Here is a 27,711-nt window from a genome sequence, read left to right on the forward strand (position 1 = left end):
TTATAGTCATATACGGACATTTATGTCCATGATATTTGTTGATGATGCTCCTTGTCAGATATGACCATGATATTTGTTGTCAATTGCTTATAATGATACTCCTTGTCAGGTACGGACATTTATATCCGTGATATTTGTTGATGATGCTCCTTGTCAGATATGGCCGTGACATTTGTTGTCAATTGCTCATGATGATACCCCTTGTCAGGAACGGACATTTATGTCCATGATATTTATGATAACCTTTGTCAAGCACAGACATTTATGTCTGTGATTTTTGTTATATTTATGATAATCTTTGTAAAGCACAGACATTTATGTCTGTAATATTTATTATGCTTATCCTTTGTCTTATAATAACCTTTGTCAAGCACAGACATTATTTATGTCCATGATTTTTGATTTTTTGCACCCACCATCCAGTATTTTAATTATAAATAAGGCAATTTTATAATTTTTGACTGCATATTCATTTACCAACTTCATTAATAAATATTTTATATCACCTTATAACTATAAAAAAGGCAATTTTTTTTCAAGTTTACACATTAATTTGACCAGGTTTAAAATAATTTTGCACAGCAAAATTTGGCCAAAATTATTTGGCCAGAATTATAAAATGGACATAAAGTCTGGTTTGCAAATTTGACCAGAATTATAAAAACGGACATTTATGTCCATTTTGTAAATTTGGCCAGCATTATGAACATAAATATTTTAACTAATCATCCAGTGATTATAAATAAATAAATTATAGCTTGTTAGCTTTATCTTATTAAGATATATTAAATGGTGGTAATGTGGCAATTTCATATTTCTATTAGGCCACACAAATTCAATTTTTTGGTTCATGTAACATTGAAATTTAAAATTGACCCAGGGACCCAGGTTTATTGTTTATTAGTAAAAAAAGTTTATATATATAATTGTGACATTTGATTGGTTGACTTTTAGAAGGGGGGAATTTATTTTCGCTCTAGAAGTTCTCCGCAGCATGATAAACTTACCCACCAATAAAATTATGTCCTGATCACGTGATAAATTTTTTATATATTAACTTTTTTCTATTGAAATTTGAAAAAGTGACCCGGCTGGGTGAAGTGAACTGAAAATTTGAATTTGTGTGGCCTTATCATTAAATAAAAAGTTATTAGCATTTATAAATATTTAAGAATATAAAAAATTCTTTCAATAAATAATGTTAATATCTTATTATTTATTAATTCTAAAGGTATGAAACTACCACCATTTAAGATATCTCAAAAAATAATCCAACAAGCTATATTTTATCTTTCTGTAATTACTTGATGCCAAGTTAACTTTTAGCATTTTAGTGTATTTAACCAAATAATAGACATTTTTTTTTATTGTATTTTGATATTCAATATATTCAATAAAAAAGATATACTAGATATTATTTTATTATTTATTTGAAATATAAAGATATATAAACATTGTGTTTTATAAATATTATGTAAATTTTGTAAAGAAAATTTACAAAATTTATAATTGATATAATATTACCAATTACTATAATTCATTTTTAATTGTTATAAAATAATACATTACATATTTATGGAAGTTAACATATATATATCACATTAAGAATTTATAAGGAAGATATATAAATAAACTTATAAATTATATTATATCAATTATTATAATTTATTATTTTAATTACTATAAAAATTTTTCAATATAATTCAACAATTAATTATTCAATTCATTACATATACTATTATATAAGTTATAGTATAGATATACTATTTGTTTTGAATTTAGAATTTAAAAATTGGTTTATTGAAAAAAATATTGATTTTTTAATTTTTTATTTTTTTTACTATTAGATGCCAATTATTTAAAAATTGTCAGAAAATTGGATCTTTTAATGATTAGTCATTAGTATATTAAATATATGTAGTAATTACATAAATATATCTAATATTTAATTCAATTAAATAGTAAATTAAAATATATATAGAAGTTACATAAACATATTAGTATTTAATGTAATTTAGTATTTAAAATTATTTATTAAATAAAATATTAATTTTTTCATTTTATCTCCCTTTTTTATTAGATGCAAATTATTTTAAAATTGTTAAAAAATTAGATTCTTTAATTATTAGTACATTACATATGTATAGAAGTTATATAAACATACCTATTTAATGTAATTTAGCAATTAAAAAATTATTTATCAAAGGCCATTGATTTTTTTTTGATTTTATTTTTTTTCTAATTAGATACTATAATTTATTTTAAAAATTATTAGAAAATTAAATGATTTGATTTTTTTAATTATTTGTATATTAAATATTTATGGAAGTTAGATAAACATACCTATTTAATGTAATTTAGTATTTAAAAATTATCTTATTAATATAAAACTTAATTTTTGTTCTGTTTTTATTTATTTATTTATTATTAGATACAAATTATTTTAAATATTGTTAGAAATTGGATCAACAAAATTATTAAAATTAGATTTGCGAATATTGCAGTAATTGTTACAGAAATGTTATTAGTACATTTTTTCGCAAATCCCAAATTTTTTTTTTAATAAATAATTTTGTTGATCCAATTTCTAACTTCAATCATCATAATTTCAGTCATTAGTGATCACCCTGATGTAACAATATTTAAAATAAATTGTGTTTAATAACAAATAAATAAATAAAGTTTTATATTGATAAGATAATTTATAAATACTAATTACATTAAATAGGTATGTTTATTTAACTTCTAATAGACATGTAATATATTAATAATTAAAAGAGCCAAGTCATTTAATTTTTTAACAATTTTTAAAATAATTTGAATTAAATAAAAAAATAAATAAAATCAAAATAAAATCAATGTTAATTGTTAAATTACATTAAATAGGTTTATATAAATTTTATGCATATATAATGTATTAATAATTAAATATTTTGACAATTTTTAGATCTAATAAAAAGAGTAAATAAAAAACAAAAAAAAATCAATATTTTATTTAATAGATAATTTTTAAAAAATAATTAAAGGATCTAATATTCTGGCAATTTTTAAGTAATTTGTATTTAATATTAATAAATAAAAACAAATTATTTTTAAATGATAAATTGCATTAAACAAATATGTTTATATAACTTCATAGATATACTGACTTATATAATAATATAAATAAACTTTATAGCAATTAAAATAATAAATTATAATAATTGGTAAAGTTTGTTATACATTTTCTTTACTATAAATTTATAATGTAATATAAATATGTTATATTAAAGTAAACTTAATAATAAAATTATAGTAATTGGTAAATTATCATATCAATTATAAATTTTTACAAAAATTTCATATAATGTTTATAAAACATGATATCACATATATACTTTCATATGTCAAATAAATAATAAAAACAATATAAATATCTTTTTATATGTCTAATTTTTATTGATTATCTAGATACAATAAAAATAATTTTTTTTTGGTTAGATATACCAAATTGCTAAAAGTTAAATTGCATTAACTTGCCATTAAGTGATTGTAAAAAGATAGTATACAGCTTATTGGATTGTATTGAGATGTATTAAATGGTGGATTTATACCTTTAGGATTAATAATAAATAATAAGATATTAACATTTTTTTGAAAGAATTTTTTTGTATTCTTAAATAATTCTAAATGCATTCAATAACTTCCCATCTATTGATGATAGAAACCACTATTTAACAATTTAACTCATCTTGATGAGACAAAGCTAACAAGCTATAATTTATTTTTCTATGATCACTGGATTAGAGCTCCGAACAGGTCAGCCAAATTCAGGTAACCTGACCTGACCTGACCTGAAATTCAGGTCAGGTATGAGATTTTTAAAAAAAATTCAGGTCAGGTATGAAGATTGACCTGACCTGATTGACCTGTTGACCTGAAATTATTGATTCTACTATATAATAAAAGTGAGTTGCAGTATTGCGATTCACTTTTTTATATTGATTTTATATAAAAAAAGTGAGTTGCGGTATTGCGATTCACTTTTTTATATTGATTTTATATAATAAAAGTGAGTTGCGGTATTGCGATTCACTTTTTTATATTGATTTTATATAAAAAAAGTGAGTTGCGGTATTGCGATTCACTTTTTTATATTAATTCTATATAAAAAAAGTGAATCGCAATACCGCAACTCACTTTTTTTATATAGAATCTATATAAAAAAGTGAATCGCAATACCGCAACTCACTTTTTATTATATAAAATCAATATAAAAAAGTGAATCGCAATACGCAACTCACTTTTTTTATATTAATTCTATATAAAAAAAGTGAATTGCAGTATTGCGATTCACCTTTTTATATGATTTTAATATGAAAAAGTAAATCGCAATATTTTCAAAAAAAATGTTTTATACCATTTTATTGATATTTTAATAAAAATCCTGAAAATTTTCAGGTTTCAGTTCAGGTCAGGTCAAACAGATAACCTGATATAACCTGACCTGACCTGACCTGAAAAAAAATTTCAGGTCAGGTTTATCAATTAACCTGACCTGACCTGACCCATTCGGAACTCTACACTGGATTATGATAAGTTACCTTATAAACTAAATTTGGATTATTTTTTTGCATAAATTTGAGCTAATTTTAAACTGAGTCCATTTGGTATAAATTTAGCACAAAAACTTTCTATAAGGATTAAAATATCTATATTCATAATGCCGGCCAAATTTACAAAAACTGTTCATTTTTATAATTCTGGTCAAATTTGCAAACCAGACATTTATGTCCATTTTATAATTCTGGCCAAATTCGCAAACTGGACATTTATATCTATATTATAATTCTGGCCAAATAATTCTGACAAATTTTGCGGTGCAAAATTATTTTAAACCTGGCCAAATTAATGTGTAAAACTTGAAAAAAAAATTGCCTTTTTTATAGTTATAAGGTGATATAAAATATTTATTAATGAAGTTGGTAAATGAATATGCAGTCAAAAATTATAAAATTGTCTTATTTATAATTAAAATACTGGATGGATGGGTGCAAAAAATCAAAAATCATAGACATAAATAATATTTGTGCTTGACAAAGGTTATCACAAATATCACGGACATAAATGTCTGTGCTTGACAAAGGTTATTATAAATATCACGGACATAAATGTCTACCTGACAAGTAGTATCATCATGAGCAATTGACAACAAATATCATGGTCGTATATGACAAGGAGCATCATTAACAAATATTACAGACATAAATGTCCGTACCTGACAAGGAGTATCATCATAAGCAATTGACAACAAATATCATGGTCATATCTGACAAGAAGCATCATCAACAAATATTACAGACATAAATGTCCGTACCTGACAAGTAGTATCATCATGAGCAATTGACAACAAATATCATGGTCATATCTGACAAGGAGCATCATTAACTAATATCACGGACATAAATGTCCATACCTGACAAGGAGTATCATTATAAGCAATTGACAACAAATATCATGGTCGTATCTGACAAGGAGCATCATCAACAAATATCACAGACATAAATGTCCGTACCTGACAAGTAGTATCATCATGAGCAATTGACAACAAATATCATGGTCGTATATGACAAGGAGCATCATCAACAAATATCACAGACATAAATGTCCATATCTGACAAGGGGTATCATCATGAGCAATTGACAACAAATATTACGGCCATATCTGACAAGGAGCATCATTATGAGCAATTGACAACAAATATCAAGGTCATATCTGACAAGGAGCGTCATCAACAAATATCACAGACATAAATGTCCGTACCTGACAAGGAGTATCATCATGAGCAATTGACAACAAATATTACAGCCATATCTGACAAGGAGCATCATCAACAAATATCATGGACATAAATGTCCGTATATGACTATAAGTGAGTATAATAATATATTGATTTGTTTCTATAACACAGCATGACAAGTCAAAGTATATCACGGACATGGGTTAAAACCATGGGCGGACCACGAAGGATATAACCTAGACACTTGAGACATGAAATGTAAGGTTAGAACCTTTGTCGATCGGTTGAATGGGGTGTAACATGGACAGATCATGTTACATACAGATGGTGGCCTAAATGATCCGGCCACTTTTCAAAATTAAAAAATTTTTATATGTTTTATAAAATGAAAATAAAAATTTAACATGTTCATTACACCTTCCTTTATTGAATTTTACAAAAATTTAATAATTAATTCTATATCCATTCGCGAAAATAACAGCATTGACCCTCTGAGGCATACTATCAATTAATTTTCGATAATATTCAGGAGGGAGATCATCCCATGCAACCTTGACGTATACTTAACATTATCATCATATCTAATATTTTATTAAAATCAATACAAACTATTATATTTATATTTATCTTTATATTATTATCATTTAACATGTTACAGGATTAATTCATTTTGATCATTAAATATAATATTTCTTTAATAAAACTAATAAACTCAAAATAAACCATAAAATTTATTATTTGATAAATATACAAAATACAAATCAACTTTTTAATATAAACCCTATTATATTACTTAAAAGGGTTTAAAATTTGTGCGCACCCGCGCATGTGCGCACCCCCACGTGATTTATTAATTTTATAAAATTTAATTGGCTAGCTAAGCATACAATCAATAATTTAATTTTATTTGTTGATTTTTTTACACACGATCATATTACATCTCTTTTTTTTCGTATTATACCCTTCTTTTTTTAAAGCTTCGCTTAACAATTAACGTTAAAAATTTAACCCTTCCCCCTATCGTTTTTCGGTATTTTTCTAGCTTTAACTTTGAAAATGGTAAGTTTAAGTGTTAATATGTAGCTTTTTTGACGTATTTTATTTCTTTAATTAACTGATATTGTTCTTTTTTTTTATAGGTGTTTTAAATCTCGGCTGGTTAGTAGTATTCTTTTACATTTACTTAAACCTGGTTGCTTTTTCTTTTTGGGCGCGACTTTCTACTCAAGAGTATTCAATATGAAAAGGGGAGATCGGTTCCTTTGTTGTAGGCTTAGGTACAGGTTTCTACACGTTACTTATAGGTATTATTATGTTCTTCTTTCTTGTTTTCGTTCGTTCTTTCATTCTTTATTGCTAATTTTGATTTCTTTTCGGGTATGATTTTCTACTTCTTCTGTAGGACTAGGTACGGCTTTGTTTTTATGCTTTTCTTTTTTATTTTCATTCTTTTATGTTCTTTCTTTTATTTTTTGCGCTAATTTCTGTTTTCTTTTAGGTGCAACCTTCCACTTCGCCTGTAGAACTAAGTGCAGCTTTCTACTTTATTTGATGTAAGTTTTTCTTCTTTATTTTTATTTTCTATTCGTTTTTTCATTCATTCTTCGTTGCTGATTTTGAATTTCTCTCTCTTGTAACTTAGGTACAGCTTTCCACTCTCTTATAGGTACAGTATTTTATACTTTTCTTTTTTTGTTTTAGTTCTTTTATTCATTTTTTGTTACTAACTTCGGTTTTCTTTTTTAGATATAGTTTCTAAACTACTGAACACTTACTTCGCGGGTAAAGATATAGGGGAAAATGGACGTGAATTTGTATTTAGGCATATTTATTTATTGAATACTTCTTTCTCCAGAAAGGGATATATTTGAAGAATGTTTTTATTTAGGAGATCCATAATAAAAGCGCCAGAAAATATTAAACTCGTCGCCATTTTCTTTTTTCTTTTAATCTTTAATCTTTTTAGCAACTTTTATTTTTGGTTGTTAGGTCTAAATTTTTAGATGGTTTTTAAATTAGTTCCGTAATGTAGAAATATCAATTACTGTAATATTCTATATTGTAAAGAACGAATTTGTCTTAATAAATTCACTTTAAATGATTTAATAAAATAAAATACAAAGAAAAGGTATCATTTAAATAAAGTTGAGCCAAAATATCTTTATTATATGATTAAAAAATACAATATTAGGTTAATGCATACGTTGCGCTAACTGTTATCTATAAAAAATAATACGTTTAAATTATTTGCCTTTACGATTTGGATTGCGTATGCATGTATTTGAGTAATGCCCAACTTCGCCACAAATTTTGCAGTGGCGTTTATTTTTGCTAGAAATTTCAGTAACACTTTTAATCCTTTTCGTTCCTTTTGGTCTTCCTTTTTTAGGTCTTTTCATGGGATTTTGAAGATGTAAAAAACTGCAATCATTTTCTTCATCATTTTCTTCGTCATTTTCTTCGTCATTTTCACTAGACTCAACATCCAAATTAAGATCTGGTTCATTATTTCTACTATCATTATTCTCCAAATTTCCGTTTTCATCAAGATATTCTTTAAAAATCTCAAAAATTCGTGTATCATGGTTTTCAACCGCTTTAAGAGTAACTTTTTTTGCCATTCCCATTACTTTTCCATAAAAAATTCTTTCATCTAAATTTGTTTTGCTTTTTTGATCCCATTTATCAACATTATTTTGAATCATAGCTGTTAAATATGGAACTTCTTGATTTTTAGACTGTTTTGGTAATTCTGTATTCTGAAATTTAGCAGCATACACAAAAGGTTCATTTTTTCCATTTAATTCAGGATTCTTATACCACCGTTTCCTAATAAGTCGAATATGAAATGTTGCTGCATGTGTATGCATCATAAGACTAAAATAATGACGGCAAACAATGCCTCTTGTAATTGTTGCTAAACATGAACACAAATGTGCCGAATTGTTCATTAAAAGGATAAAATGCTTGAATTTTTGAGTATTTTGGACTGAGACTCCCCAAACTTCTTTAATTTCTTCTTGGTTAACATGATTAAAAATTGACTTAATACATGCTTTACGTTCATCAGGTAAATCTTCTAAAAATCCTGTAGTATTCATTTCCTTAAATTTAATTATTTTTAAGATATAAAAATCTTAGCTATACTTTTAATATATAATGAAATAAAGAAGCTAAGAATTTTTTCATACCTGTTCAAATATATTAAACTGGTTTAAGTCAAATTGTTCACATCTATAATACACACTTTGATTTATTTCTTGAACTTGAAGGTTATATAATGGGTCTGTTAGATAATTTTTAATAATTGTTTCAACTGCAGGAAAAAGAAAATTTGCAGTTTGTGAAACAATTACACAAGGAATAACTGATTTCCAAAATGCATATTCTTTTTGACGTTCTTCTTCTTGATGACGGCGAGTTATTGTCTTATTAAGTTGAACTAACGAAGTATTAGAATTAATGAGTTCTTTTTTCAGAACTGCATTTAAACCTTCTACTCGTGAAGTTGTTTGTGTTGCTGCAGTAAAAATTGTTGAGGTATAACAAAAAGCCCAATATGTTTTGGATTTATACAAATTATTCAAATAATTAGAAATCTGCTTATATTTCTCAACTAATTCATGAAATAAGCGCTCAAATCTTTCTTGACTTAAACTATTTCTAGCATTATAAAATTCATTTAAAAATTGGGAATAATTTTCGCCCAAAGGTCCAAAAAGATTTTTATGCAGATTTTGATTAATATGGTATATGCAGTGCATTGCATAACAGCCTTTATAAACTCTAATACATGCAGCGTCCACAGCAGGATCTGAATCAGTCATAAAAACCAATGGAATTAATCCTCCATTTATATTTTCATTTTGTCTTTTACCACCTGTGGCAAGTAAAGTACATTCAAGAATCCATATATGTGCATCAGCCGTTTCGTCATCAACAAGTGCCTGACATACTAATCGTGAACAATTACGATTATCAATAGCAACAAATAGTGATAATGCCATATTGTATCTATTTGTTCTGTAAGTTATATCATTAATTATAACATCATGATATTGTATCCAAAGCTCTATTTGATTAGGACTCATCCAAAATAATCTTCTCAACACTTTTGTTTCATCAAAATCAACAAAAATTTGCCATCTAGTATCATTATCCTTTAATTTAATAAGATATTCATAAAGTTTTGATGCATCATTACTTAAATCTTTAGCTGATGGTCGATATTTTTGTATCTCACTGCGAAGAATATCAGATCGAATTTTTTGTTCAGGATATTTTTCTTCAAGATAAATTCTTTGTTGTGTTGTGGAAAGATGAACATGTTTTGTTAAAAATTCAATATCCTTTAGCATTTCTTCTGACATCATTACTTCATTCTCATAATTTACAAGCTGACAGTTAAGTTCATGACAATGATCATTGGAAATAGTAGTAACATATACATATTGATTGATATTGTCCCTCTCCGGTCTTGATAAATTAATATGTGCTTTACAACCCATCTGAATTGATTTATTGATTTTTTTTGGATTTTTCTTTATTTGTTTGCAGCTCAGTTAATGGTTTCCTAGATTTGCCAGCATGTTGACAAATAATTGTCAATTTTCGATATTCACCTTCTGCATTACGTTCAGAACGGTTGAAACGTGTTTGGAAGCCTTGAATATTACACCATTTTTGAACATATTCAATAGCAGTATCCCATGTAACAAAATATTGGCCAATATAAAGTTGTTGTTGTTCATTAGAACTTGTAGAACTTGCCATTTCCGTATACAAATTAAAGTATGGATAACGCGCACGATGTAAAAACAAATAAAACAAAATTGTTGGTTCGATGTAAAATTTTTTTTTCCTTAAAAAATCAATGATCAACAACACACATAATGACATAACACGATTTACAAAACTGATTAATCATCTACTTTATCATTTTTTATTGAATTTATTAAAGAAAAACTCATTCTTTACAATGTAAAAAATTACAGTAATTATTTTCTACATTTACGAAACTAATTTAAAACCTTGACCTATCAACAGAAAAATAAAAGTTGCTAATAGATTAAAAGAAAAAAGAAAATGGTGACGAGTTTAATAACATTTTCTGGCGCTTTTATTATGGATCTCATTTTATTGTTCTAAATAAAAACATTCTTCAAATATATCCCTTTCTGGAGAAAGAAGTATTCAATAAATAAATATGCCTAAATACAAATTCACGTCCATTTTCCCCTATATCTTTACCCGCGAAGTAAGTGTTCAGTAGTTTAGAAACTATATCTAAAAAAGAAAACCGAAGTTAGTAACAAAAAATGAATAAAAGAACTAAAACAAAAAAAGAAAAGTATAAAATACTGTACCTATAAGAGAGTGGAAAGCTGTACCTAAGTTACAAGAGAGAGAAATTCAAAATCAGCAACGAAGAATGAATGAAAAAACGAATAGAAAATAAAAATAAAGAAGAAAAACTTACATCAAATAAAGTAGAAAGCTGCACTTAGTTCTACAGGCGAAGTGGAAGGTTGCACCTAAAAGAAAACAGAAATTAGCGCAAAAAATAAAAGAAAGAACATAAAAGAATGAAAATAAAAAAGAAAAGCATAAAAACAAAGCCGTACCTAGTCCTACAGAAGAAGTAGAAAATCATACCCGAAAAGAAATCAAAATTAGCAATAAAGAATGAAAGAACGAACGAAAACAAGAAAGAAGAACATAATAATACCTATAAGTAACGTGTAGAAACCTGTACCTAAGCCTACAACAAAGGAACCGATCTCCCCTTTTCATATTGAATACTCTTGAGTAGAAAGTCGCGCCCAAAAAGAAAAAGCAACCAGGTTTAAGTAAATGTAAAAGAATACTACTAACCAGCCGAGATTTAAACCACCTATAAAAAAAAGAACAATATCAGTTAATTAAAGAAATAAAATACGTCAAAAAAGCTACATATTAACACTTAAACTTACCATTTTCAAAGTTAAAGCTAGAAAAATACCGAAAAACGATAGGGGGAAGGGTTAAATTTTTAACGTTAATTGTTAAGCGAAGCTTTAAAAAAAGAAGGGTATAATACGAAAAAAAAGAGATGTAATATGATCGTGTGTAAAAAAATCAACAAATAAAATTAAATTATTGATTGTATGCTTAGCTAGCCAATTAAATTTTATAAAATTAATAAATCACGTGGGGGTGCGCACATGCGCGGGTGCGCACAAATTTTAAACCCTACTTAAAATATATATAAATAATTACTGAATAATGCAATAATTATATTATAACTCACTAACAATACCAAATTACCCTAGTTTATAAATAATTTTTTGTTTACCTTTTTAAAAAAAAGAAAAATAATAAATTTTTTTTTTCATAAAATAGTTTGCTTAAAAGCATTATCAAATATATAAAATTATAAAGAAATAAAAATAATGAAACGGTTTAAAACTCCGTAGAGAAAAATTCTTTTATGCTTTAAAAACCAAAAAAATGAAAAAAAAATAAATAAAATTTATTTCAAATAATAAATAATTAAAAAATGGGTGTTAAAAAATTATTTTTAAATAGAAAATAGTGGTTTTATAAAAAAAAAATAATTAAAAATCGATTTAAAAACCATTAAAAAAAATGTAAAAAAAAAGAGCCCATTATATAATGGCCAAAAATGAAATATGATTAATAAAGGGAATATTACTTTTTTTTCGTTTACGTCATCATTAGCAAAAAAAAACCCTCTAACCGGGATAGATCGGGCGCAGGCATGTCACGGGACACAATTCTATGGAGGGTTTTTCTAAACGTCAGAAGAGTATAAATCTCTCAAATAGTAAAAAAAGACTAATATATTTATAAAAATATATAATACAAATAATTAGTATTATAAAAATATAGTGATAGCACAATGTCTTTATATGTACTAAAATATTATTAAATATTGTCAAGAATTTAAGAAACAATCTCCTCGCTTTGATCGTCACATAGGGCTTCTTAATAATTAGAAAGTTAAGTATTTTTCTTTATTAGGAATGTTAAGTGAGAAAAAAGTAGCGTGACGGGGACTTGCTGGGTCGTCGTCATTCAAGGCGCTTACTTGACAAAATAAAATTATTAAATTAGTTTAAATCTCTCCGATTTTTAGATTATCTGTTATCGTAATGTAATAAATCTACATAAATTACTATAGAAAGGTTATTTATACTAAAAGAAAACTTCATACAATAAAGTAACATCAATTTTCTTTACACTACTAGTGAAACCAAGGATAAAGATATGTAGCAGAATTAATTGGGTTTTGTTAACTAAGTATTAACGATTAACAAAGATCATCGAAAAATAACTTCAATACTCTCCCTTTTAAAATAACTAATACAAAGAAAATTTTATATTTAAAGAATAAGAAAATAGGATAATATAACTATACAAATGTTGAAAAATGATTTCTTTAAATAAGATTTGTGATTATCGAGAAATTTATCTATATGGAAAAAAAATAAAATAACTAATTATTAAACTTTTCTGAATCCTGAAATTTTTGACTGCTGATGGCTACGACTTGAAGGGGAATTAAAAACTGCGATGAGATATAATTTAACGATAAAAGGAGAAGTATACCAACATCATAGATTCAAGACAGCCGTAAGTACAATAATAAATGAGTTGAGGAAGGAATTAAAGATACCAATAACGGGGTCAAATAATATAAGAATTGTGGTAACAAATGGCAAAGAGTAGCACGATGGGATGCCTTAAGAATTACACGATAAAATTCTTAAAATTGGTTTAAACAGCAGCCATCAAACATTCAAATGACAGATATGTACTAATAAAGGATTATTGTACAACGAAAAGTATTTAAATTCGTGTATCAGTTAGATTTTTTTTTTAGTTCATACAGAAATAAATAATTTAATAGTTTAAAATAGTTTCCTAAATTAAAAATGTCAACTATTCAGAAAAAATATTGAAAAAATATTAAAATTTCCTAATTTTTTTTACAATTGGATTTCAATCGAATTTATTGACATATAAATAATTTACTATCTGTCTGTTTATTTATTTTACAGGTGGAAGTTACCGGTTAAGATCAGTATTCTTATATATTATCAAAATTTTAATGTATGAAGAAACATGTGTAAAAGTAGTACTGGAAATAGGTTACTACTCACTGGCGATTTTTTTTTTGATTTGTTAGTAATATTATTATGTTATTTTTTTTAGTAATTCAAATGTGATATATACGGTATTAACTTTTTTTCTTTTTTTTCGTTCTTTTTCTTGCTAAGTTGAATGATTTATTAGATTATGTATCCATATAAACGAAGTCAAATACGGAACTAATAAAAAAATATTGCATAATCTATTTTTACAAGAAACTATCCTAAGAATTGAAATAAACCTGCTTAATACATATAATTTTCGTACAAACTAACTAATTTTTGTTATACTACATACGTTAAACTAATTTATTTAACTATTTGATGACTTCGTATCATCTTTCTTTTTCTTCTTAATTCCTCTATAAACTCTCAAAATATCCTTCCTTTTTGACTCTTTTATTATTCTTATTTTCTAAATCTTCTCTCAAAGTTGCTAAGATGTTATCCGAGGAAATTATGTCACCTGCCGTAACGTCCATTCTTCTTTCTCTCATTATTCTTTCTCGCCAAAATCGCATCATTTTTTACTTTTTCTGATTGAATTTCCCTAAATTTTTAAATCGATTTACGATTTTCTCTCTAGATGTACTATAAGTATCATCTTCATCTTGCCTTTTTAATTCCTTTTCTTTTAAACTTCTGCTTCTTTCAAAATTTCTTGATATGTAATTCCATTAATACAGACTTTTTCATTACTTTATGAATAAACAAACTTATTGTAAATGTTGAATACATAAAAAATTCCATCATTTACGAAAGTCGTAGTTAAAAAATTTCCAAATTTCCAAATTAGATTCTTTTGATATTTTCATGAGTTTATTAAAAAAATTTCATAAATAAATTATCATTTTGCAATTATCGAAATTATTCATATTAAGGATGTTAATTTGTCAATTTGTTACGATAGTCACCGGTTTATACTGTTACGGTAATCATTAAATCAGTATATCATTCCATTTATGTTCTTTATTTTAGACTATTATTATAAAAAAAAAGTAAATATTGATCGGAACGCTTTTAAACAAACACTCAATATACATATATATTAGAACGTAATCGAAACTTATATAAAAAAAAATTGCTATGCAAGCTTAAAATTGTGTTCATGTTCATAGTATTCAGTTTATCCACGTCTCTAAAAATAAAAAATAAGTTCGATCGAAATCTTACCATTAATTCTGGTTAAAAAAAAAATTTTTTAAAGAAATGGCACATACTAAATAAATTTCTAATCAATTTTCTAAACGATCAAGGATTATTCACGTGATCGATTACATGTGATCAGTTAAATCAATTTCGATTCAAATCATCGATCAATTAATTAAATCCACTAATTCTACATTTTCATTTTTATTTTTTTATTTTCATTTGTTTATATAATTATTCAAGCTTTACTTAAATTTCAAAAATTCTACATTTTATAATCAAATCATAACGTGTAATTTGATAATTTATATATAATTTATTGATATTTAATGTAAAAAAAATTATTTAAATTACAAACTAAGAATTTTGAAAGAAATTTCTTCTTACTACTCTAGTCTTAGTGTTTAAATAATTTATAATAATGATAAGAAAATATTTTAGATAATAATAATATTGTTGTTATTCAACTATAAAATTTATCTTGTATTTAAATTTCTAAATTTAAAATAATAATAAAAAAAAAAGAAATATTGAGTTATTTAAAGTTCAATAAAATTTCAACATTCTTTTTTTAAAATAAAAAAATTAATTACCATCAGGAAGTTCAAATTCATTTTGTTCTTCTGAATGGAAATTTGGATTATTATATATTTCATCCTCGTCTATAAAAATAAAAATTAGAGTAAAAAAAAAACCAAATACAAATTTAATCAATTATTATTAATAAGTTAGATATTTTACATACCATCAAAATTATTATCATTTTTCTTTACTTTGTGTTGCATTGTTTCCTCTTTATAATTATTTTGAATATCTAAAAAAAATTTAAATAAAATTATGTTTAATATTAAATAATTAAATTAATATAATGATTATTATTCTTTTTACTTGCCATTCTTTGAATTCCTTTTAAAAATTTTGGATAACTTCTTACTACCAACTAAATAATTCATATAAATTAATATTTATATATTTAATTATTTTAATATAAGAGAAATATATTATCAATTAAACTACCTTTAAATATGCTACTTAATTTTGATGTACTATTCTTCTGATTATTCACTTTATCAAAATCATCAACTAATAAAATTCAAATAGATAAATAAAATGTTTTATTTATACCATTAAATATGAAACCAATAACACTTACTATTATCAGGAATATTAAAATCAAGTGATTTACTATGAAATGCTATAAAATTTATTATAATAAATAATTAAACATTTAATAATATTTATATAAAGTAAATAAACTTAAAAATAATTCATACCTTCTAATTCTTCTATTGATTTAAATTAAAAAAATAAGATATCAATTTATAAAATATATTAATAATTTTTTATATATTTATTAAAAGATTTTAATTAATATAATACCTTCTGTTGCATTTTTAGGTTTAGGAAGATTGTCAAATTGATGAAGTTTACTTGTAAATAAACTACTGCTGTTACTTGTATAAGTTTCTGAACTATTTATATCTAAACTATCATTTTCTTCTAGTTGAATTAAATCATTTGATTTAGTTTGATAAATTAGATTAAGCTTATCTATTTCACCTGAAAGCGTTTTAATATTAGGCCGTTTTAATGGATCAGCATCCCAACATTGTTTCATTAAATTTTTGTATTCTAAAGGAGTTCCTGGTACAATTTTTGGTCTTATACCATTAACAATATTCATAGCAAGATCATAATCATGTTCATAATTAAAAAATGGTGGTTGTCCAGATGAAATTTCCCACATAAGCATTGCAATACTATAAATATCAGATTTATAAGTCTGTTCTTTTCCAACAATAACCTCAGGTGCTATATAAGGAAGGTTTCCATATATACTTTTTAATGGTTTATCTGCAGGTCCGCAAAATCCAAGATCACTAATACCACATCCTTGGCCAGTCTTGAATAATATATTTCCAGAATGCAAATCTCTATGAATTGCATACTCATTATGAATTCTTGACAGTGCATCAATTATATCAACAGCTATTTGAATTTTTTCTTTCCATGTGAGTTTTTCATGATTTTGTTGTAAATATTTTCTTAAATCTATATTCATTTTATTCATTACAAGCATATAATTTCCATTTGATGGATCCTGTGTTAAACCAAAACATTGGATAATTGAATTCCACTTATTGCTTATATATAAATGTGATTTAGCCTAAAAATGAAAAAATGGTTAAATTTGAAAATATTACAAACTTTTAAATATTTAAATTATTACAAACCTCTTCAAACCAACTTTGATTGCATTTTCAATATTTTCTAATTTTTAAGCACTATATTAAAATTTCCAAATCTTTTTAATTGTTGTTTTTTAGAATCCCATTCTTCATATCTTCCATTAATCCATGTTGCTGTATAAATTTCTGAAAATCCACCTTTTGTTAGATATTTAACATTTTTAAAACTATTATATGGAATCCATTCTGGTATTTTATATGTGGTAATTGATTTCATTTGACATTCTTGTATTAAATTATCAATATCATTGTTTCCAGATGTCCAATTTGAAAAATTTGCTTTTAAATAATTTCGAACACAAAGTTCACAAAATAATGTAGCCAAACATTCTTGGTTACAATTTTCACAAATTCTTTTTGTCCCTTTATTATAACAAAGTTTATCTTGATCATAACCTTTAGTTAATATTCTTATTGCTTCAGATTTTTCATTCTCTGTAAGTGATTCATCAGCAAGAATTGTTTGTTTTTGGAATTTATCTTGTTTATGTATGTTGTTATAAATATTATAATCCGTTAATGCAAATGCCCTATTAATTGCAGCATTAACTGATTGATTATTACCAAAAGACATAATGAATAAACTACAAAAGCTTCAAATTTCTTAGAAAAGGATATTTATTTATTTTATTTTGAAATAAAAAAAAGTTATACGAACGGGAAAAGTGTTCTAATACCTTATAAAGTTTTCATGTAACTCATATGAATGTTGTTCACTGTTACATTAAGCCAAATAAGCCAAATACAACGTACCACATGAATTTATGTGCAATGCAAATCCTTTTTTTTTTTTAAAAAGGTTATTTATATTATGACGATTTCTATTGGATGTTCAAAACACGGGTTTTCAAAAAAGTAAATTTTCTATGCTGATCATTTAATGTTGGGCAGAATTAAATTTAACGAAAAAACAGGAAAAAAAAAGAATTTGTTAAATAAAATAAATAAAATAAATCAACAAAATCAAACTTTGACGCTTTAAGAAAAATTGCAGAACAGACAAAAATACACATACTGCATGTTCCTATTAAAATTATATTTATTAAAAATTATTTTTACATAACTTTTTAACGAAGTCACGTGATACGTGTATGAACACCCAGTGTAAATTAAGAAATTTTATATTAGTATATTATTTTGATTATAATGAAAATTTTTTTTTCATAAATAATTTATCACATATTTAATCTGTACTTGTGTTATACTTAATGTAAGAATTTTCTGACCGAGGTCGTTAAAGAAGTAAAGAAGTGCGTGCTACCAATAAAAAAAAAAAAAATTTTTTTTTATAAATTAAACATTATAAACATTATAGACTTTAGACTTATGTAGTACCTTACATTCTACTGAACTTATTACAGTACATGAATGATTACAAACTGAATGTAGTACTTTCGTCTATTAATATTCAGTGATCACAAATAATCCAAACCATACTTTAAAATTTATATAAAGAACAAATCAACCAGTAAATTGTTACAATAATATATCTATCTCAAATAATAAAATTATAAAAAAGACTAAATTATATTTATAGTAATATAACATATAATACAAATGCTTTTATAAAAAGCAAAAAAAAATAAAATAAAAATAAATTGTAAAAAGTAAAGTATTTATACGTACTAACTGAAAGAACTGTAATGAATTAATGATTACTAAAACAAAATTTAAAAGAATTCAACCAATTAACGATATTATCGAACGGATAAATACAGGAAAATAAGGAAACAGTCTCATCGCCTTTTAATACAAATATTCTTTTTTTAAAAAAAAAAATCGTACGGTATTTACCTGAATAGGGCAAGGAACTTGATAGTTTTGATCTTCTGTTAGCTTTGTTGGGTTTAGATAAATTATTAAATTCTAATAATCTACCATGATAAATAACTTCAGGATGACTAACATAAAGAAGAGGAGTAGCATTTCTATATACTTCATCATTAGCCTAACATTGATCGTGAATTTCGGTCTCTTTATCATTTTGCATATCATTTCATTCCACCATTGAGTTACTAGTAAGTCTTTTAATTCTTTGGCTTCGAAGGGCAGCTAGAGGGGTTCGTACCCAAACACATTTTAATTAATCATTCTAATAAATTTGGAGTATGCATCAGAATTTCTGGTCTTTCTCCTAGATTAATTACAGCGGCTTGTTGGTTATCATTTATCATGATTACACTAGATCATTCGCACTCGAAAATCTTTTAGTAACACTTTATAAAATTTCTTTCCACTTAATACTGAAGTGAATTTGATATTATTTCATAGTTTGACAGAAAATTGAGCATGCTTTATTATTTTATCAACATTTTCATTTTCATTTTTCCATTTTTCATTTGTCTATATAATTGTTCAAGCTTTGCTTAAATTTTCAAAATTATAATAATTTATGTATAATAATAATTTATTGATACTTATTTAATATGATATGATATAAAAATAATTATTTAAATTACAAACTAAGAATTTTGAAAGAAATCTCCTTTTACTACTCCAGTCTTAATGTTTAAATAATTTACAATTTAAAAATAAAGTATTATTTGCTATTAAATGGTTTAAAACATCTTTTAAAACACGCAAAACATGTTTTGAACCGCCGAAGTAATTTTAAGACATGTTTTTTGCTACTTTTGCGTTTAGGAAGTTTCGATTCATTTTGTTTTTCTGAATGAATATTTAATTCATTATCACCTGTCAAACGTACATTAAATTAAAAAAAATTAAAATACACTAAAATAAACATCAGTATAATAGTTATTTAACGTACCATCAATGTTAGTATAATGTTTCTCTTCTTGCTTTTGCATTGTTTCAATTTTATAATTACTTTGGACATCTAAAAATTTATATTAAGTTAAGTGCCATTTTTTTGAGAATTCTTTTTTAAATATATTATACGTTTTTTAAAGAGTAATTCTTACTTTCAGGAAGTTCTAATTCATTTTGTTCTTCTGAATGAAGATTTGGATTATTATATATTTCATCATCGTCTATCAAGTATAAATCAAAATTAAAATAAATTTAATATCAAAACAATCATGATAATTCTTCAACATACCATCAACATTAGTATAATGCTTCTCTTCTTGCTTTTGCATCGTTTCAATTTTATAATTACTTTGGATGACTAAAATGTATATTAATTTAGTATTATATTTAAGAATTTTTTTAAATATATTATATTTTTAAAGAGTAATTCTTACTTTCAGGAAGTTCTAATTCATTTTGTTCTTCTGAATGAATGTTTGGATTATTATGTATTTTATCATCATCTACCAAATATAAATCAGAATTAAAATAAATTTAAAAATACTAAAATAATCATAATAGTTCTTTAAATATACATCAACATTAGTATAATGCTTCTCTTCTTGCTTTTGCATCGTTTCAATTTTATAATTACTTTGGATGACTAAAATGTATATTAATTTAGTATTATATTTAAGAATTTTTTTAAATATATTATATTTTTAAAGAGTAATTCTTACTTTCAGGAAGTTCTAATTCATTTTGTTCTTCTGAATGAATGTTTGGATTATTATGTATTTTATCATCATCTACCAAATATAAATCAAAATTAAAATAAATTTAAAAATACTAAAATAATCATGATAATTCTTTAACATACCATCAACATTAGTATAATGTTTCTCTTCTTGCTTTTGCATGATTGTTTCAATTTTATAATTACTTTGGATGTCTAAAATGTATATTAATTTAGTATCATTTTTAAGGTTTTTTTTAAATATAAAAGAGTAATTCTTACTTCCAGGAAGTTCCAATTCATTTTGTTCTTCTGAATGAATGTTTGGATTATTATATATTCCATCATCATCTACCAAATATAAATCAGAATTAAAATAAATTTAAAAATACTAAAATAATCATAATAGTTCTTTAAATATACCATCAACATTAGTATGATGCTTTTCTTCTTGCTTTTGCATTGTTTCAGTTTTATAATTACTTTGGATATCTAAAAATTTATATTAAGTTAGTGTCATTTTAAGATTTTTTTAAATATATTATATTTTTAAAGAGTAATTCTTACTTTCAGGAAGTTCCAATTCATTTTGTTCTTCTGAATGTAGATTTGGATTATTATACATTTCATTTTCATCTATAAAAATAAAAAATAGAAATACAAATAAATAATCATTATTAATATAAGTTAGATAATTTTACATACCATCAAAGTTATTATCATTTTTCTTTACTTTCAGTTGCATTATTTCCCCTTTATAATCATTTTGAATATCTAAATTAATTTATCGGTTATATAATAAATTATGTTTAATATTAAATAATTAAATTAATATAATATTTTATTATTTTTTATTTGCTACTTAATACTTATATATTTAATTAGATAAGAAAAATATTTTTAATTAATTTACCTTTAATTATACTGCTTATTTTTGATTTACTATTCTTCTGATTATTCAATTTATCGAAATCTTCAACTAAAAAAATAAAATAGATAAATAAAATGTTTTATTTTATAGCATTAAATATAAATTAAATATTACTTACTCTTATTAGGAATATTGAAATCATGCAATTTACTATGAAATGCTAAGATTTATTATAATAAATAATTAACCATTTAATAATATTTATAAAGGAAAGTGAACTTAAAATTAATTCATACCTTCTAATTCTTCTATTGGTTTAGTTTTAAAAAAAAATTAAGATATCAATTTATAAAATATATTAATAATTTTTATATATTTATTAAAAGATTTTAATTAGTAATATAATACCTTCTGTTGCATTTCTGGGTTCAGGAAGATTGTCAAATTGATGAAGTTTACTTGTACTAATTGCATAATTTACCAAACTACTACTATTATTTATTTCTAAACTATCCAGCTGATCATTTGATTGACTTTGATAAAATAAATTAATTTCACTCATTTTATCCCATAATGTATGAATTTCAAGTCTTTTAGATGGATCAACATCCCAGCATTGTTTCATTAAATGTTCATATTCTAAAGGAGTTCCTAGTACAATTTTTGGTCTTATGCCATTAACAATATTCATTGCAAGATCATAATTATGTTCATAATTAATAAATGGTGGTTGTCCAGATGAAATTTCCCACATAAGCATTGCGATACTATAAATATCAGATTTATAAGTCTGTTCTTTTCCAATAATAACCTCAGGCGCTATATAAGGAAGATTTCCGTATATACTTTTTAATGGTTTATCCGCAGGCCCACAAAACCCAAGATCACTAATAAAAAATTTAGCTTTAAATAATATATTTCCAGAATGCAAATCTCTATGAATTGCATTTTCATCATGAATTCTTTCAAGTGCAAGTGCTATATCAGCAATAATTTGAATTCTTTCTTTCCATGTAAGCTGTTTATGATTTTGTTGTAAATATTTTCTTAAATCTACATCCATGTGTGGCATTACAAGCATATAATCTCCGTTTAAAGGATCTTGTGTTAAGCCATAACAACGAACAATTTCACCCCATTTATTGCATATATCTAAATGTAATTTAGCCTATAAAAAAATCATTAAAATTTTAATAAAAAGTTTTATTATTAATTGTTTTATTTGAATTACAAACCTCTTCAATCCAACTTTGGTTTGCATTTTCAATATTTCCTAATCTTTTAAGTACTACATATAGACTTCCAATTCTTTTTAATTGTTGCCCTTCAGAATCCCAATCAAAAAATTTCCCATCAATCCAGTCTGCTGTATAAATTTCTGAAAATCCACCTCTTGTTAGATATTTAATATTTTGTAGATTATTATATGGAATCCATTCTGATATTAGATCTTGGGCAATTATTTTCATTTGACATTCTTGTAATAAATTATCAATAATATCATTTCCAGATGTCCAATTTGAAAAATTTGCTTTTAAATAATTTCGAATACAATTTTCACAATACGTTGTAGCTAAACATTCTTGGTTACAATTTTCACAAATTCTTTTTGTTCCTTCATTAGTAAGAATTTTACTTCTATCATACATTTTATTTAATATATTTACTGCTTCAGATTTTTCATTTTCTTTGAGTGATTCATCGGCAAGAATTGTTTGTTTCCTAAATTCATGTCGTTTATGCTTATCATCATAAATATTGTGATCTAGTATTAAAGCATATGCACTAATAATAGCTGCATTAACTAATGGATTTTTACCTAAAGACATAATGAAATAAATTATGAAAGCTTCAAATTTCTTAGAAAAAGGTATTTATTCATTTGAAATAAAAAAGTTAGAATGTTCTAACACCTTATATGAGATTTCATGTAACTCAAATGAGAATGTTGTTTACTGTTGCATGAAGCCAAATACAACGTGCCACATGAATTTATGTGCATATTTTTTATCAATTATAGTTTAAAGAAAAAATCTTTTCATAAATAATTTATCATATGTTTAATTTATGTACTTGTGTTATACTTATTAGTTTTCATGTGACCCACCCTCTTTTTTCCGTAAAAGGCTAATATTTCCGGAATTAATAACCTTAATATCACTGAATTTATCGAATTATTTACATTTTCCGTGAATGGATCCGTGAAAGGCTCATTTTTACGGAGTTTTTTCTGATAAAATTTTTTATAGAGTCATATGAATGTTGCTTACTGTTACATATAACGTGCATGTGCAATGCAAATCCTTTTTTTTTTAAAAAAAAAATGATAAATCATAGTTTAAAGAAAAATAAATAATTTGTCATGTGTTTAATTTATTTAATTTATGTACTTGTGTTATGTTTATTAGTTTTCATGTAAGTATGTAACTCATATGAATGTTGTTTACTGTTACATAAAACCAAATACAACGTACCACATGAATTTATATGTAATGCAAATCCTTTTTTTTTTAAAAAAAAAACGATATTTTAAAAATTTTTTTCATAATGATTTATTATATACTATTCAATCGTTATGCTTCGATTGCTTCGTGTTATGCTTAATGTAATAATGATTTTTTTGATTGAGGTCAATAAAGAAGTCGTGTTACCAATAAAAAAATTTTTTTTTTAAAAAAAATTAAACATTATAAAACTGAACTTAAGACTGATGAATCGATGGTCAATTGTTTTTTTAAATTTAATAAATTTATATATAGTACCTTATATAGTACCTTACATTCTACTGAATTTACTATAGTATATGGATGATTACAAACTGAATATACTTTCGTCTATTAATATTCAGTGATCACAAATAATCCCCCGACTTTTAAAATTTATACAAGAACAAATTAACCAGTAAATTGTTATAATAATATATCTATTTCAAATAATATAAAAGACTAATAATATTTTTAATAATATAATATATAATACAAATGCTTTTATAAAAAGCAAAAAAATAAAAATAAAAAAATAAGTGGTAAAAAGTAATATAGTATTTATACATGCTAAAAGAACTGTAATAATTACTAAAAAAAATTATTTTTTAATTTTATGCTTTTTATAAAAAGAATTTATCCAATTAACGATATTATTGAATGGACAAATACAGGAAACAGTCTCATCACTTGGATCTTCGTCCTGATATTCTGAAGCAACTGAATCAATTTGTCGAGATTCTATAAAATAATAAAGGTACGCCTTTTAATACAAATATTCTTTTTTTTTAAAAAAAAAAATCGTACGATATATTTACCTGAATAAGGCAAGGAACTCGGTAGTTTTGATCTTCTGTTAGCTTTGTTTGGTTTAGGTAAATTATTAAATTCTAATAATCTACTATGATAAACAGCTTCAGGATGACTAACATAAAGAAGAGGAGTAGGAGTGAAGGTAGAATTTCTAGATACTTCATCACTTGCTTTACATTGAGCGTGAATTTCGGTCTCTTTATCATTTTGTATATCATTCCACCATTGAGTTATTAAATCTTTTAATTCCTTGGCAGAAGGTCTGCTAGAAGGGTTCATATCCCAACATCTTTTAATTAAATCTTCTAATAATTTTGGAGTATGCATCGGAATTTCTGGTCTTTTTCCAAAACAAATTTCAGCGGCTAGATGATCATCATGTGCAACACTATTAAAAGGAGGTAGACCTGATATAATTTCATTCATCATTACGCCAAAAGAATAAATATCACTCGCACTTGTAAATCTTTTGGAATATAATACTTCAGGAGCTAAATACGGTAATACACCATAAATTTCTTCCTTATCTCTTAATACTGAAGTAAATTTGATAGTTGGTTTTTTAATACCTATATCGGTAATAAGAGTTTCACCCGTCCCCGTTATTAATACATTTCCCACATGAAAATTATAATGCACATAACCTGAACTATGTATATACTCTAACCCTTGTACTATGCTCGAAAGTATATTTATTTTGCCGTACCAATCCATCGTATTAAATCTTCCGTTTAGATAAGATCTAACACTTCCTTGAATCGCGTATTCCATCACTATCATATAATCATCAGTTTCTGGATAACGCGTCATACCATAGTATTGAATAATCATATTACTATCATGTAATTGTAAATGAGTCTTTACGATCTATTAAATGGTTTTAAGATTAGTTAGTAAATAATATTATTTAAAATAAACAAATACATACAAATTAATATTCTATACCTGATCAAGAAATTCCATTGTGACAAATTGAGAATTATGTATACGTTTAAGCGCAACAAGATCGGTTCCATAACGTTTCCATCGATTGAGATTCTTATCCCACCCCAGAATATGACCATCCGACCATTTAGCAGAATATATCGTACCATAACCACCCTTCGCCACATAATCAACGTTTTTAAATTTATTATAAGGTATCCATTCTAATACATATTTGCTATTTTTAGCAGATAATTGAGCGTTCCTTATTATTTTATCAATATTTTCATTTTCACTTCTCCATTTATCAAATTGAGAACGAAAATGTTCAGAATTACAAGATTGACACCAATTATCATCACCAGTATTTGGACGTTTACATTCAGCACATTCACCAAATTTGTCTAATAAATCTTTACGTGTTGAAGAAGATATAACATTCGTGTTATTATTTGAGAATTGTACGGTTGAAGCTCTTAACTTTGAAGAGGATATTGATACAGCTTCAGAATTACCACCTTCAACAAAATTATCATCATCATAACGATGATCTTGTTCATCATTTGTTAATACTTCTTCGTTATGTGTTAATCCAGTAGTAGTCTCATTTTTTGATGTCGTACGTTCCGGATCTATTCCTACTAATTTTTCTGATTTTTCTTCTACAAAAGTTTCTTTTAATTGTACGGTAGTTGTGACATTTGTTTGTTCAATTACTTGAGTTTCTGACATTTTTTTTTTAATTTATCTAATGGAAAAAAAAAAATCATTTATGAAATAAATAAATAAATAAATAATAAATAATTATTTTATTAATTATTTTCGATTAATTAATTTACCTTAAAATTTATCGACTTTTAATTATTTTTTTTAAAAGGAAATCCAGGAAATCCAATAAAAAAGTTTTTTTTAAATATAATTTTTTATTTCGGTACCGAATATATACAGTAGTATATACATTTATTTTATCGGAGTATATATATCGGAGTTCGCTTACTGCGGCACGCGGATAAAGACAATAGATGTAGAGTATTTTCTAGTTAACTTCTAATTTTGGTGAACCGGTCACAAATAAAATGATTTTTTTTTAAAAAAAAGGGGGTGAAAAAAAAATATATATATATATATATATATATTTTCTTACTAACTGAAAATAAAAAGAAAAATAGAAACGTAAAAAAAAAAAGAGAGAGAAAAAAATGCGAACTTCCACGCTATATAAATTTTTTTTAAAAAAGTGTAATCATGCATGAAAATTCGCCAAGCCGTAAGTTTTTTTTTTTATTGATTTTTATAGTAAAATATTAATTAGGAAATTTTTATGGCGTTCTTTTTTCTATTAACGTCATTAAACTTTTTCGTTGAAAGTCTCATGATTTTTTAGTAGTTTCATGTTCCCGTACTAATCTATTATTAGGTTCATTTGATATTCCCCTTTTTTTCTTTCTTTAAAATTTTTTTTTTTTTTTTGTAAATTCCGTACTAAGATGTAATATTTATTTTATTTCGTAATAAAATTAGAAAGAATAAATATTTTGAAGTTAAATCATTTTAACCAACTTGATTTGGAATATCGTTAACAGATAAAAATGAAGTATTAAAAAAAAAAGACTAATAAATAATTTATAATCGAGATTACATTTATGGACATTTTTTACTTTTTATTATTTTGAAAATCATTACAAACATGTCGTGATCAAACTTTTTTTTTATATTTATCCATTATTCTATTAATATACAATGACAAATAATTGAGTATCACGCCAAATTATTCATAAAATTTCCATAAAAGAAGAAATATT

At 24.7% G+C, this 27,711-nt stretch overlaps 3 protein-coding genes across 3 annotated transcripts; 1 reads left to right on the plus strand and 2 right to left on the minus strand.

Moving 5' to 3' along the window:
• Positions 1-6,031: 6,031 nt before the first annotated feature.
• Positions 6,032-7,539, plus strand: OCT59_002399 (uncharacterized protein; the record flags this gene model as incomplete). The annotated part of the gene is made up of 7 exons (XM_066144477.1): positions 6,032-6,043; positions 6,758-6,839; positions 6,920-6,938; positions 7,028-7,057; positions 7,304-7,333; positions 7,423-7,446; positions 7,527-7,539. The coding sequence occupies 7 exons, from the start codon at positions 6,032-6,034 to the stop codon at positions 7,537-7,539; spliced, it is 210 nt and encodes a 69-aa protein (XP_065995637.1).
• Positions 7,540-19,870: 12,331 nt separating this feature from the next.
• On the minus strand, positions 19,871-21,563 carry OCT59_002400 (uncharacterized protein; the record flags this gene model as incomplete). The annotated part of the gene is made up of 10 exons (XM_066144478.1): positions 19,871-20,025; positions 20,102-20,170; positions 20,256-20,324; positions 20,393-20,461; positions 20,823-20,891; positions 20,963-21,034; positions 21,101-21,169; positions 21,242-21,310; positions 21,386-21,454; positions 21,524-21,563. 10 exons carry the CDS (start codon positions 21,561-21,563, stop codon positions 19,871-19,873), a joined length of 750 nt encoding a protein of 249 aa, XP_065995638.1.
• A 3,210-nt stretch (positions 21,564-24,773) lies between these two features.
• OCT59_002401 (uncharacterized protein) lies at positions 24,774-26,641 on the minus strand (the record flags this gene model as incomplete). Its single annotated transcript, XM_025322871.2, has 3 exons — positions 24,774-24,913; positions 24,991-25,852; positions 25,931-26,641. 3 exons carry the CDS (start codon positions 26,639-26,641, stop codon positions 24,774-24,776), a joined length of 1,713 nt encoding a protein of 570 aa, XP_025165124.2.
• Positions 26,642-27,711: the final 1,070 nt, after the last annotated feature.

The sequence above is a fragment of the Rhizophagus irregularis genome, chromosome 10 (assembly GCF_026210795.1).
Source record: "Rhizophagus irregularis chromosome 10, complete sequence".
In the NCBI taxonomy this organism is placed as follows: domain Eukaryota; kingdom Fungi; phylum Glomeromycota; class Glomeromycetes; order Glomerales; family Glomeraceae; genus Rhizophagus; species Rhizophagus irregularis.